The sequence below is a fragment of the Tachyglossus aculeatus genome, chromosome 23, assembly GCF_015852505.1.
Source record: "Tachyglossus aculeatus isolate mTacAcu1 chromosome 23, mTacAcu1.pri, whole genome shotgun sequence".
In the NCBI taxonomy this organism is placed as follows: Eukaryota; Metazoa; Chordata; class Mammalia; order Monotremata; family Tachyglossidae; genus Tachyglossus; species Tachyglossus aculeatus.
This window is the reverse complement of record NC_052088.1, coordinates 3,880,450-3,895,768: the sequence shown is the minus strand read 5'-3', so window position 1 is coordinate 3,895,768 and position 15,319 is coordinate 3,880,450. Positions and strand designations below refer to the sequence as shown.

The following is a 15,319-nucleotide window of genomic DNA, read 5'->3' as shown; positions in this document are numbered from 1 at the left end:
CATTTATAATCTCATTAATAATCTAATTGGCAAAAGCGTTAGGAGAGGGCATCAAAGGAGATAGGACAAGTAATGGTACAGCTCTACTCCAGTTGCAGCACCTGTAAAATGGAACTCTTCATGACCAAGGGCGAGCCGTGTTCTTTCGTCTGGGGCAGTGCTCAAGTTTAGGATGACCGTACGTTTCATTCTGGCCAGTATGCTCTCATTTTCTGTTGTAAGATGCATGACATCCTGGGGCCTTGCTGCCTTCCAGCAAACGCTAAGGCTGCAAAGATTTGGCTTGGCTTAGATCCAGACTGAGCCGAGCCCCATTGAAAATGGAACCAGCCTGGGGCCTGCAGGGAGCTGGCATCCGTGCCCAGTTGTCCCCTAGGGCGTCTTATTGCCCGGAGGCATATCTCCGCAGGAACGAGTGGACCACCCATGCAGAGCAGTCAGGGTTCTTCAGGAGGCCGTCCTTTGCCCCGTACAAGTGGCAGAACTGCTTGACTCTGGATAGATCTGCCAGTGCCTGGTAGGCTCGCTACGAGAGCCGGAAGGGAAAGGGTGGAGAGGGAAGCGGTTTAAATAATGGAGTAAGCGCCTAACAAATACCACAAGTATCATTATTATTATCATTATTGAGCATCTACTGTGAGCAGAACATTATACTAACACCATGGGTGAGTACAGTAGTTAGCAGACCCCCTGCCCCCAAGGAATTGAACTTATGATCAAGCAGGAAGAGAGACACTAAACTAATCCGATGCCACCTTGAGTACTGTGCCAGCCTCCTGTCTCTCCTCACTCCAGTCCTACTTCACTCTACTGTGCCTGGACCATTTTTCGATAAAAACGTTCAGGACACTTTTCCTCACTCCTCAAGAATCTCCAAGTGGTTGCCCAACCACCTCCCCATCAAACAAAAACTCCTCACCATTACCATCAAAGCAATCGCCTTGCTTGCTCCTACTTCACCTCACTACTCTCCTACTACAACGCATTCGGCACACTTTGCTCCTCTAATGCTAATCTTCTTACTCTTCCTTGATCTCCATCTCACCACCAACCCCTCGCCCACTTCCCACCTCTGGCCTGGAACACCCTACCTCCTCAAATCGGACAAATAATTACTCTCTCTCCCCTTCCCCTGCTTCAAAGCCTTATTGAAGGCACATCTCTTCCAAGAGACTTTTCCTGACTAAGGCCCCATTTCCTCTTTTCCCACTCCCTTCTTCATCATCTTGACTTGCTCCTTTATTCATCCCCTCTCCCAGCCCCACAGCACCTATGTACTTATTTGTAATTTATTTATATTTAGGTTGGTCTCCCCCTCTAGACTGTACGCTCATTGTGGGCAAGAAATGTGTGCTTATTGTTATAGCGTACTCTCCGAAGCACTTACGTAAAGTGCTGTGCACACAGTAAGTGCTCAATAAATACGATTGAATGAATGAATGTCAAGGTAGATGAGATTGAGGTACAGTGAGTGACTTGGCAATTAGAGGAGCAAAGTGAATGTATTGGTTTGCAGTAGGAAATCAACATAGTAGGATTGGAGGGGATTGAGTCCTTTAAAGCCAATGGACAAGAGTTTTTGTTTGATGTGGAGGTAGATGGGCAACGATTGGAGGTTTTTGAGCAGTTGGAAAACATGAACTGAACAATTCTTTAGAAAAATGATCCGGGCAGCAGAATGAAATATAGATTGGAGTGGAGAGACACGGGAGGCAGGGAGGTCAGCAAGGAGTCTGATGCAAGGTGGAAGAGGAAAAGTGCTTGGATCAGTGTGGTAGCAGTTTTGATGGAGAGGAAAGGGTGGATTTTTGCAATATTGTGGAGGTAGAACTGACAGGATTTGGTGACAGATTAAATATGTGTTTTGAATGAGAGAGATGATAATGCCAAGGTTACGGGCTTGGTAGATGGATAGGGTGGTGGTGCTGACCTCAGGGAGGGGAAATCAGGGAGGACAGTGCTTGCGTGGGAAGATGAGGTGTTCTGTTTTGGACATGTGAAGTTTGAGGTTCAAAGGCACATCCAGGTAGAGATGTCCTGAAGGCAGGAGGAAATCTGAGACTGCAGAGGAGAGATCGGGGCTGGAGGTGAAGATTTGGGAATCATCTGCCATAGAGATGGTAGTTGAAGCCGTGGGAGCTAAATGAGTTCCCCAGAGAAGAATCTCCAACCTACAATCTGTTACTTTTCACAGTTAGGGAGAGAGAGGCAGCCAAGGAGCTAGAAGGAGAACCGTGAGAGGGTGTTGTCTGAAAAACCAAGATTAGATAGTGTTCCCAGGAGAAGGGCAAGGTCTACAAAGAAGGACAACAGTGAAGTGTCAACAATCCACGATGATGATAGTGGTCAGAATTAGTGAATAAACAGTACTAGGAAGGTGAAGCTTGTAGGCTCCTCACTGCTTCAGGTAAGAAGCCCTCAGTCTCTTGTCCTCACCTCCGCCCCCCACCCTCCAAACTCTACTGTAAACTCCTTGAGGGCAGGGATTGCATCTAGTTGCTCTGTTGCGGAAGCAGCATGACATAGTGGATAGAGCATGGGCTTTGGAGTCAGGAGGTAACGGGTTCTAATTCTGACTCCGCCACGTGTCTACTGTGTGACCTTGGACAAGTCGCTTCACTTCTCTGGGCCACAGTTACCTCAGCTGTAAAATGGGGATTGAGACTGTGAGCCCTACGTGGGACAGGGACTGTGTCCAACCCGATTTGCTCGTATCCATCCCAGCGCTTTGTACAGTGCCTGGCGCATAGTAAGTGCTTAACGAATACCATAGTTATAATTATTATTCTTATTATTGTTGCGCTTAGTGATATGCAGTGGTTTGAAGTGTTTCTGAGGCTGATTGTCTCATCACCTTCAGGCATGGTAGGTATTAGGCATCTTCCTATTTTGTTCAAGAGTTTGTTAAATGAATGCATGAAAATGGTCTGGTTTGGAACTGTTGCGTGTTTAGTAATAATAATAATAATAGAATTTGCTAAGCCTGTACTATGCGCCATGCACTGTACTAACCGCTGGGGTAGATACAAGATAATCAGAGCCCACATGGAGTAAACATGCTAAGTAGGAGGGTGAACAGGTATTGAATGCCCATTTTGCAGATGAGGGAAGCGAGGCACAGAGAAGTGAAGTGACTTGCCCAAGGTCACGCAGCAGGCAAGGGGTAGAGCTGGGATTAGAACTCCAAGGCCTGTGCTCATTTCACTAGGCCACACTGCTTCCCTAGTAATGACTGTTGACCAGAAACCCAGAGAAAAATTCCTGACGAATCTTGAGGCCCGACTGGCTGTGGAGAAGTAGAGCTAAATGACCAAGCCACTGGCTGGGGATCAGGAAACGGGATAGACTCTCCAACAGGTTGAATCTCCCATTAACCCAGAGGGAGTGGGAACACCACCAGAGCTCATTCTGTTGAGCTTGTTCAGGGACTCAGAATATTACTGAAATTGAGGCCGAGGAAAAGGAGGACCTAAATAGAATGTCATCATGAGTGTATTTTAATGTCTTTCTCCCCCCTCAAGACTATAAGTTCCTTGAGGACAGGGATCATGTTTACCAACTCTATAGTAGTATACTCTCCCAAGTGCTTAAAATGGTACTCTGCTCAGTAAATACCATTGATTAATTAAAGAAGCAGTGTGGCCTAATGGATAGAGCGCGGGCCTGGGAGCCAGAAGGCCCCGGGTTTTAATTCCGGCTCCCCCGCTTGTCTGCTGGGTGACCTTGGGCAAGTCACTTCACTTCTCTGGGCCTCAGTTCCCTCATCTGTGAAATGGGGATTAAAACTGTTAGCTCCATGGACCCTTTCCAGCCAGGTTATCGTGTATCTACCCCAGTCCTTAATAATAATAATGATGGCATTTATTAAGTGCTTACTATGTGCAAAGCACTGTTCTAAGCACTGTACAGGGCCTGGCCACTTAACAAGTACCATAAAAAAAAAGTGTAATGACGTGGAATACCATTTTAGAGGTAAGTTCAGGAGATGGGGGGGACTGTGGGGAACTCAATAAGAAAGATGACCAAATGTTAACATTTCCCTGCAGGATTAGCCAGACCTTATGCCCAGCTGGCCGGCCCTTGTCCTCTTCTGTTCAACAGGTGATCCTGCCCTGAGCATGAACCGCTGGATGTTTCATCAGCAGGCCTTGCAGGAATACATTCTCCTCTGCTGCCAGTGTCCTGCAGGAGGACTTCTGGATAAGCCTGGCAAGTGAGTACCATCCACTCCAGCCAAGGGAAATAATAATGATGGTATTTATTAAACGCTTAATATGTGCGAAGCACTGTTCTAAGCGCTGGGGGGATACAAGGTGATCAGGTTGTCCCACGTGAGGCTCACAGTCCTAATCCCCATTTTACAGATGAGGTAACTGAGGCACAGAGAAGTTAAGAGGCTTGCCCAACGTCACACAGCTGACAAGTGGCTGAGCCAGGATTCAAACCTCTGACTCCTAAACCCCCGCTCTTTCCACTGAGCCACGCTGCTTCTCACTGAGCCACGGAAAGTGGGAGAAGGGAGTCCAGGAGGTCACGTCTGGGTGTGGATGGAAAGGTCGGAGATGCGTTACAAGCTCTCCGGAGGTCACCTCTGCCTCGGTTCGCCCGGGGTGCTGGGGGGCTTTTCTGCCAATCCTCTAGTGGGTCAAGTAGTCTTCCCTGAGCAGGGGAACTTTTTTGGGGGGACCCCTTGACTCTTGCCCCTCATGCTGGCTCCAACTTCTGGCTGTCCATCTCCTCATCCTTACCCAGGGGACAGAAACAGAGAACACCAAGCCGAGTTTTCTGGAGGATAGATAGAAGATCGGTTCAATTCCAACAAGCGTGGCTTAGGGATCAAAAACCTATGGTAGACATTGTAGCCCTGACAATTACAGAAAACAGAAATGATTGAAAGGAAATGATTCCTTTTTGAACTAGAGTAAAAAGGGAAATCAGACAGGGTCCCTGTCTCTCTCAGCCAGAAGCCAAGGGAAGTTGTCCACTAGGCCAGGAGTGGCCCGTCATCAGAAGGGGGAGTTGTGGTTTTAGAAGAAAATAGACTGTGAAACCCAAGTGGAACAGGGGTTAGTCCAATCAGATTAACTGGTATCTACCACAGAGCTTAGAACAGTGCTTAACATATTGCAAGTGCTTTACAAAAATGATAACAACAATGATAATTTTAAAAAACAGATTCAATTAGCATCGACTCCTTTCCTGGGAAGCTGCCTTGCAATACCATAACAATAATAATAATACTAATAATAGTGGCATTTGTTAAGTGCTTACTATATACAAAGCACTGTTCTAAGCACTGGGGTGGACACAAGGTGATCAGGTTGTCCCACGGGGGGCTCACAGTCTTAATCCCCATTTTACAGATGAGGTAACTGAGGCACAGAGAAGTGAAGTGACTTTCCCAAAGTCACACAGCTGAAAAGCGGCGGAGCCGGGATTAGAACCCATGACCTCTGACTCCCAAGCCCGGGCTCTTTCCACTGAGCCACACTGCTTCTCATGCACCAGTGAAGGCTAGAGAAACAGACTGTAAAATGTGAGCTCCCGTCGGAGGGGGTCGGAGGTTGGGGTTGGAATTGGGATTTGTTCAAAAAACCGGGACTTAGAATGGGAAATTCTGAGAACTGTATGGGACGTGTAATATTGAGGAAGAGAGGGGCGGAAGGGGCCGCCTCCTCCCTTGCCCCCCGTCCTCCACCCCTTCCTTCTACTGGCCACCTGTCTCCGCCCCGCTTCCCCCTCCTAACTCTGACCGTTGGACGGGGGGAATGGCCGGGGCGGGGGGCACCCACCCCCTCCACTTCCTCCGCAAACATTGCTATTTATTGAGCGCTCACTCTGTGTAGAGTACAGTGAACTAAGTGCTTGGGGAAGTCCAGTGCAGTCGAGTCGGTAAGACTGGGAAACAGGTTCCCTACCTACCCTGAGGGGGCTTACCCTACCCTTGCCCCTCAACTGTAGACTAGACTCTAAGCTCATTGTGGGCAGGGAATACATGTTATATTGTACTGTACTCTCCCAAGCGCTTAGTCCAGTGCTCTGCACATGGTATGTTGGGTAGGGACCGTCTCTAGATGTTGCCAACTTGTACTTCCCAAGCGCTTAGTACAGTGCTCTGCACATAGTAAGCTCTCAATAAATACGACTGAATGACTGAATCCCCCCCGCCCTACCTCCTTCCCCTCTCCACAGTGCCTGTGTATATGTATATATGTTTGTACTTATTTATTACTCTATTTTATTGGTACATATTTATTCTATTTATCTTAGTTTGTTAATATGTTTGGTTTGTTCTCCGTCTCCCCCTTCTAGACTGTGATCCCGCTGTTGGGTAGGGACCATCTCTATATGTTGCCACCTTGTACTTCCCAAGCGCTTAGTACAGTGCTCTGCACATAGTAAGCGCTCAATAAATGCGATTGAATGAATGACTGAATGGCAATCCTTTGTGCTTGTGTGTGTTGGCTGCGGGGGTTGATATTAATTGTGAGCTATTTCTGGACTTTGAGGCTTTTCCTATGAGATTGGATCAGGGTCGGAAAACTCAAGGGATTATTCCTGTTGGCACTCCTCCTCCCTGGCGCATATACATATTGTATATATTTGTTACTCTATTTATTTTACTTGTACATATCTATTCTGTTTATTTTATTTTGTTAATATGTTTGGTTTTGTTCTCTGTCTCCCCCTTTTAGACTGTGAGCCCACTGTTGGGTAGGGACTGTCTCTATATGTTGCCAACTTGTACTTCCCAAGCGCTTAGTACAGTGCTGTGCACACAGTAAGCGCTCAATAAATACGATTGATGATGATGATGATGGCGCAGAGAGAAGCCAAGTAGAAAATGCATAGTACTGCGAGTCGGGAGATTCTGCTGGGTGACCTTGGCCAAGTTGCTTAATTTCTCTGTGCCTTAGTTCCTCTTCTATAAAACCGGGATTCAATACCTGGACTCTCCCCTTTAGATGTGAGCCCCATGAGGGCCATGGGCTGGGTCTGGTATGATGATGTGTATCTGCCCCAGCACCTAGCCCAGTGCTTGACACATTGCAAGCACCTAACAGATATCGCAGTTGTTTTTGTTATCATTAGAAGTCCCTGCTCAGTGATGCTTCTCTTCTCTCTAGGTCGCGAGACTTCTACCACACCTGCTACTGCCTGAGTGGTTTGTCCATAGCCCAGCACTTTGGCAGTGGAGATATCCTGCGTGATGTGGTCTTGGGGGTGCCGGAGAACCGTTTGGTAAGGCTATCGTTGGGGCGGGGGAGGAAGAGGAGGTCAGAAGGGGAAGGGTCGGGCAGCTGGGCTCGGGGTACGGTAACCATTTCTGTTGAGAAGGTGGCCCCTTCTGGCACGATCCTAACCAACCTCAGTCCTACAGCACATATGTACATGTCCCTAATTTATCTGTATTAATATCTATCTCCCCTCTGGCCTGTAGGCTTGTTGTGGGCAGGGAACGTATCTACCAGTTCTGTTGTACTCTGTTCTCCCAAGCGCATAGTACAGTGCTCTGCACATAGTAAGCACTCTGTGAATTCCACTGATTGATTGCTTGATTGACCTGCCCACTCCTAGCCTTCACAGAGCACTCGCTTTGAGGGCTGGGGTTCGTCCTGAGATAGTTGAGCTTCTGGAGCTCTCAGTCGCTCAGGCAGTAGGCTCGGCTGTGGCTTGTTCTTCATTCATTCAGTCGCCTACTGTGTGCAGAGCACTGTACTAAGCGCTTGGGATAGTACAATACAACAATAAAAAGACACGTTCCATGCCCACAACTAGTTTACAATCTAGAGGCAGAGAGACGGACATTAATTATAAGTAAATAAATTACAAATATATACGTAAGTGCTGTGGGGCCGGAAAGGGGGATGAATAAAGGGAGGAAGTCAGGGCAACACAGAAGGGGGTGGAAGAAGAAGAGCAGCGTGGCTCAGTGGAAAAAGCACGGGCTTGGGAGTCTGAGGTCATGAGTTCTAATCCCAGCTCTGCCACTTACCAGCTGTGTGACTTTGGGCAAGTCACTTAACTTCTCTGTGCCTCAGTTACCTCATCTGTAAAATGGGAATTAAGACTGTGAGCCCAATGTGGAACAACCTGATCACCTTTGTATCCCCCCAGCGCTTAGAACAGCACATAGTAAGCGCTTAACAAATACCATTAAAGAAAAAAAAGAAGAAAGGGGGATTTAGTCAGGGAAGGCTTCTTTGAGGAGATGTGCCCTCAACCGGGGGAGAGTAATTGTCTGTCAGATTTGAGGAGGGCGGGAATTCCAGGGCAGAGGCATGGACTTGGGCAAGGGTCCGGTGGTGAAATAAACAAGCTCAAGGCACAGTGAGAAGGGTAGCATTAGAGGAGCAAAGTGTGAGTGTTGAGTTGTAGGAGAATTGCAAGATGAGGTAGGAGGGGGCAAGGTGATTGAGTGCTTTTAAGCCAGTGGTGAGGAGTTTTTGATGCAGAGGTGGATGAGCAACCACTGGAGTTTCTTGAGGAGTGGGGAAACATGTCCCGAATGTTTTTGTAGAAAAATGGCCCGGGCAGCAGAGTGCAGTATGGACTGGAGTGGAGAGAGACAGGAGACTGGGGGGTCAACAAGGAGACTGATGCAATAATCCAGGGGACTGTATTACCATAGTAGCAGTTTGGATGGAGAGGAAAAGGCAGATTGTAGCGATGTTGTAAAGGTGGGACCGACAAGACTTAATGATGGATTAAATATGTGGGTTAAATGAGAGAGAGGAGTCAAGGATAACGCCAGGGTTGCGGGCTTGTGAGGCAGGAAGGATCGTGGTGCCATCTACAGTGATAGGAAAGTGAGGGGTGGGTAGGGTTTGGGTGGGAAGATAAGGAGTTCTGTTTTGGACATGTTAAGCTTGAGGTGATAGGAAGACATCCAAATAGAGATGTCTTGAAGGCTGGAGGAAATGCGAGACTGCAGAGAGGTAGAGTGATCAGGGCTGGAGATGTAGATACGGGTATCATCCACTGAGAGGTGGTAATTGAAGCCATGGGAGCCAATGAGTTCTCCATGGAATGGGTGTAGATGGAGAATAGAAGGGGACTTAGAACGGGCTCTTCTCTCACCCCTAAAGTCTCTCTTTTTAGGGATTATCAATCATTCATTCAGTCGTATTTATTGAGTGCAGAGCAGTGTACTAAGTGCTTGGGAAAGTACAATACAACAGTAAACAGACACGTTCCCCGCCCACAACGAGCAGGTTCAGACCAGATTTTCTCACCTGTTTTAAAAAAAAGTCAGGGGTCAGGGCCGGATTAAGTCAAGGCTGCAACACAGTCAGAACTCTGTGAGTGGTTGGCTTCAGCTTGGGTTTATTCCTGAGCTCTTTCCCACCTCATCCTGCTCCCTCTCTCTCCCTCCCTTCCCAGGGCAATCCTAATTGACCATTCTAGGCATTCATTCATTCATTCATTCAATCGTATTTATTGAGTGCTTACTGTGTGCAGAGCACTGTACCAAGCTCTTGGGAAGTACAAGTTGGCAACATATAGAGACGGCCCCTACCCAACAGTGGGCTCACAGTCTACCTGTGACTCACACCAGAGAGGCTCACACCTCTCTGTGGATGATACCCATATCTGCATCTCCAGCCCTGATCACTCTACCTCTCTGCAGTCTCGCATTTCCTCCTGCCTTCAAGACATCTCTATTTGGATGTCCTCCTATCACCTCAAGCTTAACATGTCCAAAACGGAACTCCTTATCTTCCCACCCAAACCCTACCCATCCCTCACTTTCCCATCACTGTGGATGGCACCACGATCCTTCCTGCCTCACAGTCTAGGCAGGCAGGTCAGAGGCAGCAAGTGGTCAGCCAAGCTCCATTTAGGTCAAAGGCAAGCAGAGTCCTCAGGACTTTAGGGGTGGCCTCGGTCCAGGTCTTCCCTCAAGGCACCCTTGGGAGACCATTCATGAGTTTGCCTTTTATGCGAATGCTTGGGACGACTGTGCAATCACAGACCATTTTTGAACTTAGAGTGGAATTGTCACCTCCCTAACAGTCAAACCAAAAATTAGACCCAGATCCCATATTGCGGAAATGTACGTGAGAGCAGGGAAAGATCTCTAAAGGGACACAGTGAGACCCACTGAAACCTCAGTCCAGTCCCCTCCCCAACCTGGCTTCTTCCCTTCAGCGATCCTCAAAGAGCTTTAGCATGGAGTGAAATCCAGTCCTCGAATCGGGTGCTAGTGCCCTGAATATCTCCCTCTCTTCTTCTGCAGCATCCCACCCATCCTGTGTACAACATCTCACCAGATAAAGTGGTCCACGCTGTCATGCACTTCCTGAAGAAGCCAGTCCCTCACCTGGAGGAGGAGGAGGCAACAGCTGCAGCCAAGGGTGTTACTGCTACCAACTAGAAAGCACTATTTCTCTGCCCACTCATCCTGGAGTTATGTATTCTCTCTCTCTCTTTCTCCTTATCTTCCTTTCTCTTCCTCTCTGTTTGTCATCCTTTCTCCCTCCTTTTGCTAACACAGTGCCTAAGACCTGGAGATGTTCCAACTGATTCTTTGAAAGCCTAGGGGCTTGCCAGACCAAAACCTTCCACCCAGTTGCGGTGTGGCCTGGGGGAGCAATGCATGCCGGGGAGATAGTTGCCTTCTGTCTTGCCAACACCTCAGCCAGAACTGGTGAGAATCCAGGTATTTTGACATCTGACCCAATTGCTGCTGTGACAGCTTTCACTCTGTCCTGAGTCACCAAAAGGAGATACTCGTCCAGCCTGGGGCAGACAGAAGTCCTCTAGGGCCTGCTGAGACAAGTCCCCTAGAAATCGTGCATGTGGGATTCCAGTTAGACTTGGACTGGAGTGTGATTCTTCAGTGCCCCACTACTCTGCTCCATGACTGCCCTCTCCCCCACCCTTCCTCTCTCTCTCTCCCTTTATCTCTTCCTCTCTCTCTCTCTCCCAACCCTCCCTCTTTTTCTTGGGTAAGCGGGAGTTAGATATATAAGTAGAGAGTGAGGAACCTTGTGGGTATAGCTCAACTGGAAAAGGCCACAAAGGATCTGGAACTTGGGCAATCCTGGCCCTGGAAAACCATCTCCAGGTCGTAAGGCGAAAGGAAGAGAATTACTGCTCATCCTGGGCCTCGATAGCGCTTCAGCAGCACTTTGGCTCCTGGAGGAACATTGCTGTGGGCCAGCTGGGAGGGCCATCCCAAGGATAGGATTTCTTTCTTTATCCTTGTAATAACACTACTAAATATCTCACCATAACTGACTCAGGATTCACCCACTGGCTCCCAGAGACAAAATCTTCCAAACAGATGGGTGCCTACTACTAAATTAGGTTAGAAAATCTAGTTGTTGAGAGAGCCTCTGCTGCAAAGAGAGTCCGAGTTGGTTACTCTCCTGCATGGAGAGAAGTTTAGTCACCTAGTTTGGGGCAATATCTAACTCTAGCTAGGCTTCTTGATTAAGCTGTATGTGAGACTGAGGAGTAATTCCAATGCTAACATGCCAGTGGGACTCAGAGAATTACTGACCCGGCTTCTCCTGTGTGGATGGTTGGAAGATGCCCAGTGAGTGTCTTTTGCTTTCAAATTCAGAAGAGTTGTTGCCTCTAGTAGCCTATTGCTTTGGATTAAAGAGCTGTGTATTACTTCTTTTAGGTAATAAAAAAGTTCCATTTTCATCATGACTGTGCTTACTTCTTGGCAGCCACAGAGACCTCCTTGGAAACGGCCCGCGCAGCCAGTGGCTGTGGAAGACAGTGGCTGAAGAGCTGAGCCGCAGGCCTCCGGTACCTGCTCTCTTTAAGCTCCCTGAGTAGTAATAATAATTATGGTATTTGTTAAGTGCTTACTATGTGCCAAGCACTGTTCTAAGTGCTGGGGTAGATACAGGGTAATCAGGTTGTCCCACGTGGGGCTCACACTTCTAATCCCCATTTTACAGATGAGGTAACTGAGGCACAGAGAAGTGAAGGTCACACAGCAGACAAGTGGCAGAGCAGGGATTAGAACCCACATCCTCTGACTCCCAAGCCCGTGCTCTTTCCACTGAGCCATGCAAACTTTTAAGACAACATAAGGACTAAAAGCAAAGCTCAACAGGGGACTGTGGCTACAGGAGCTGATTTTGGGCTCCTCACGGTTCCCGTGGTACAGCGACCGTCCCAGCCGCAACAGCCCCCACGGCCTTCGCAAGGTTTCGTGGAGGTAGCACCAGGCTGCGGCTACTTTTCTCTATCCTGTGGGGTGGCAGAAGCCAGGTGAAAAGTCAGGGTGGAGGCTTCTCTCTTTTCCAGTGTGGGATCTCAGGGAATAGTGGAATTGTCTGGTGGGCGGAGACCCCGAGGATCCTGAGAGCCACCATAGGGAGGAGTCAGGTGACTGTCTGGTGCTGTGGTCCTGGGTGCAATCAACAAGCAGCTTCAGCCCATCCGGGCGGCCCAGGGTGCCCAGGGCATGCTAGGAACAGAGCCCTGAGAGCTGCCGTGGAGGGCAGCGGGCACTAGGAGGGCACTGGTGGAGCTATTTGAGGGCAGGAGTCATGTCTACTTTGTTGGACTCTTTCAAGTGCTTAGTACAGAGCCCTGTAAGCACTCAGTAAATGTCATTGATTGTTGGGGAAAATGGGAGGGAGAATAATGCATGGGAAAAGGATTAGAGCCCTCCCACAAGTCCCAATTCTTGGAGCCCCCATTTCCCTAGCCTGGCTGATTCAGTCTGAGATGGGGTGTATATCCCTCCCCTGGAGGGGGAGGGTGTGCTCTGCCCCTGGTCTCGCCAGGAAAAGGGAAGATGGACCCCATGAGGACCCCAAAACTGGACAGGAACACCCTGAAAACTTCCTGCTAAACCCTGACAGGCTAACCCCAAGCGCTGGGAAGAACTTTCCCTGCCCACCGGACAGGTGAGAGTCAGCAAAGAGCTGGTAATTCAGTCACCACTTCTGTGGGCTTAGTGACTCTCCCATGAACTCTGGCCTTGAGGGGAGGCCCAGAGCCCACTGTTGGGTAGGGACCATCTCTATATGTTGATGACTTGTACTTCCCAAGCGTTTAGTACAGTGCTCTGCACACAGTAAGCGCTCAATAAATGCGATTGAACAAATGATTGAATCCATCTCCAAGGGTGGAGAAACAAGGTGGGAAAGACTGGTGAGCAGAATCCTGTAGCAGTAGCCTCTATTAAGCTCTTACTGTGTGCGGAGTGCTACACAAGTGCTGGAAGAGAATACCCAGGTGGGAATTAAACACAATCCCTGCCCCTCTGGGGCTCCCAATCTAAGAATTTAGAAGGGACAGGAGTGACACGGCAGGAATGATGAAACATTAGAACGTAACCCAGACACAAAATGAAAACCAAATCAGGAGGGTGTTGTGGTTAGAGGAGCAGAATGTCAGGCTCCTCAGGGATCAGATTCCAAGGCACACCCACAGCCACAGCAACCACTAGAGCAGCCACTAGTCTTTTGAGGATTTGTGGAAGCTTCATGATGTTGGTGCTTTTCTCTTTCCCACCAGAGTGGTAGAAGGCAGGACAGGATGCAGTTTCCTCGATGGCGTGGAGGAGAGCTGGGGCCAGTTCCTGGGGAGGCAGTCTGGTGGAGGGGACGCCAAGAGCGTGTGGCGGCAATTTTTATCCCAGGTCCGGCACATAGAGCAGGGAGCAGGGACCCTTGGTTGTGGGAGGGATGGTGGTAGTTACCATGGCAATAGAGCAAACACCTTTAGCCACTTGGGAATCGGCCGGACCCGGCCTGGTCTACTACAAGTGTGACTGGGAAGTGTGCGTGCCTCATTCATCCTGCTGCCAGTTGTCCATCTGAGGGGGCAGCCTGCCTGGCAAGCCGGCTTTCAAGCCACAGGGTCCACTGGCCAGCAGGTGAACCTTACCGTTAGCCACCCATGACTAGGAATTGCTACACAGTTAGCGTCGGGGGTGGAGCGCCACTGGAGAGAGCCACCTACCCTCAAGCCAGGGAGATCCCCGGGTGGCTGCCGTGACATCAGTGGTTCTGTGTTCAAGTGGGTGGGGCAGGCTACGTTCCCTGAGGTGGGTTCCACGGCTGGCTCGGTCTATACCCAGGCAAGTTGCCGATGCCGGCTGAGCCGTCTCCCCGGGCAGGGAGTCCATAGGCAGGGGCACTGATGCCTTAATGACAGGGTCAGGATGGGCAGCATCTCAGCCCTTCCCCTACCCTTCAGTACCAGGAAGCAAAAACCTGCTTTTCTGGCCCCATTTGAGAAACAGCATGGTCTAGTGGAACAAGCATTTAGCTTTAATTCTATTTGTTCTGACGACTTGACACCTGTCCACATGTTTTGTTTTGTTGTCTGTCTCCCCCTTCTAGACTGTGAGCCCATTGTTGGGTAGGGACCGTCTCTCTTTGTTGCCAACTTGTACTTCCCAAGTGCTTAGTATGGTGCTATGCACACAGTAAGCGCTCAATAAATACAATTGAATAAATGAATGAATGAATGAGAAACAGAGGGCCTGTGTTCTAATCCCTGCTCTGCCACTTGCCTCTTATGTGACCTTGGGCAAGTCTCTTAACCTCTTTATGTCCCAATTTACTCTTCTGTAAAGTATGGATTAAATACCTGTTCTCCCTCCCCATTAGAGTATGAACCCCATGTGGATCAGGAGCTGGAATCTTAACTTCCCCAGTGCTTAGCACAGTGCTTGGCACATAATAATGATGGCATTTGTTAAGCGCTTACTATGCGCCAAGCACTGTTCTAAGCACTGGGGTAGATACAAGGTGATCAGGTTGTCCCACATGGGACTCACAGTCTTAATCCCCATTTTCCAGATGAGGTAACTGAGGCCCAGAGAAGTTAAGTGATTTGCCCAAAATCACACAGCAGACAATTGGCGGAGCCAGGATTAGAACCCAAGACCTCTGGCTCCCAAGCCTGTGCTCTTTCCACTAAGCTACGCTGCTTCACATAATATTACTCCCTGTCCACTGGGGAGGGTAGCAGTGACCATGCACCTAAGCTATGCTGGCCACACTGCCAGGTTGAGCCCAGGATCACCCACTGGGGTGTCCGCAGTTGGGAGGGGTGGGAGGCTTCAGATCCCCTGGGGATGTGGGCTAGGGACCTCCTCAGTGGTGGGAGGGGCATATCCCCTAGGATATGGGCCCTTGGGCTTCACAAAGGGAGAGGGGCAGATAAGCTCCCCTGGGATAAGGGCTGCATCATCTCCTTGGCAGTGGGAGGGGCAGAGGACGAGGCTCCGGGGGCTTTCCCAGAGGCGAAATGGGCAGGGAAGGGGACTTCAGCGACATCCAGGATACAAGCGAGTGGCATCTGTAACTGGGAAGAAGGATGGCTCCAGTTC

The 15,319-nt window shown here is 49.2% G+C and overlaps 1 protein-coding gene across 1 annotated transcript in view; it reads left to right on the top strand.

Moving 5' to 3' along the window:
• FNTB (farnesyltransferase, CAAX box, beta) overlaps window positions 1–11,664 on the top strand; it is a 117,691-nt gene extending 106,027 nt beyond the window's left edge. Inside the window, exons 13-15 of the mRNA XM_038765432.1 lie at window positions 4,102–4,213; window positions 7,128–7,242; window positions 10,241–11,664. Coding sequence (XP_038621360.1) covers window positions 4,102–4,213; window positions 7,128–7,242; window positions 10,241–10,378 — 365 coding nt within the window. The 3' untranslated portion in view covers window positions 10,379–11,664. The remainder of the gene's footprint in view (window positions 1–4,101; window positions 4,214–7,127; window positions 7,243–10,240) is intronic.
• Window positions 11,665–15,319: the final 3,655 nt, after the last annotated feature.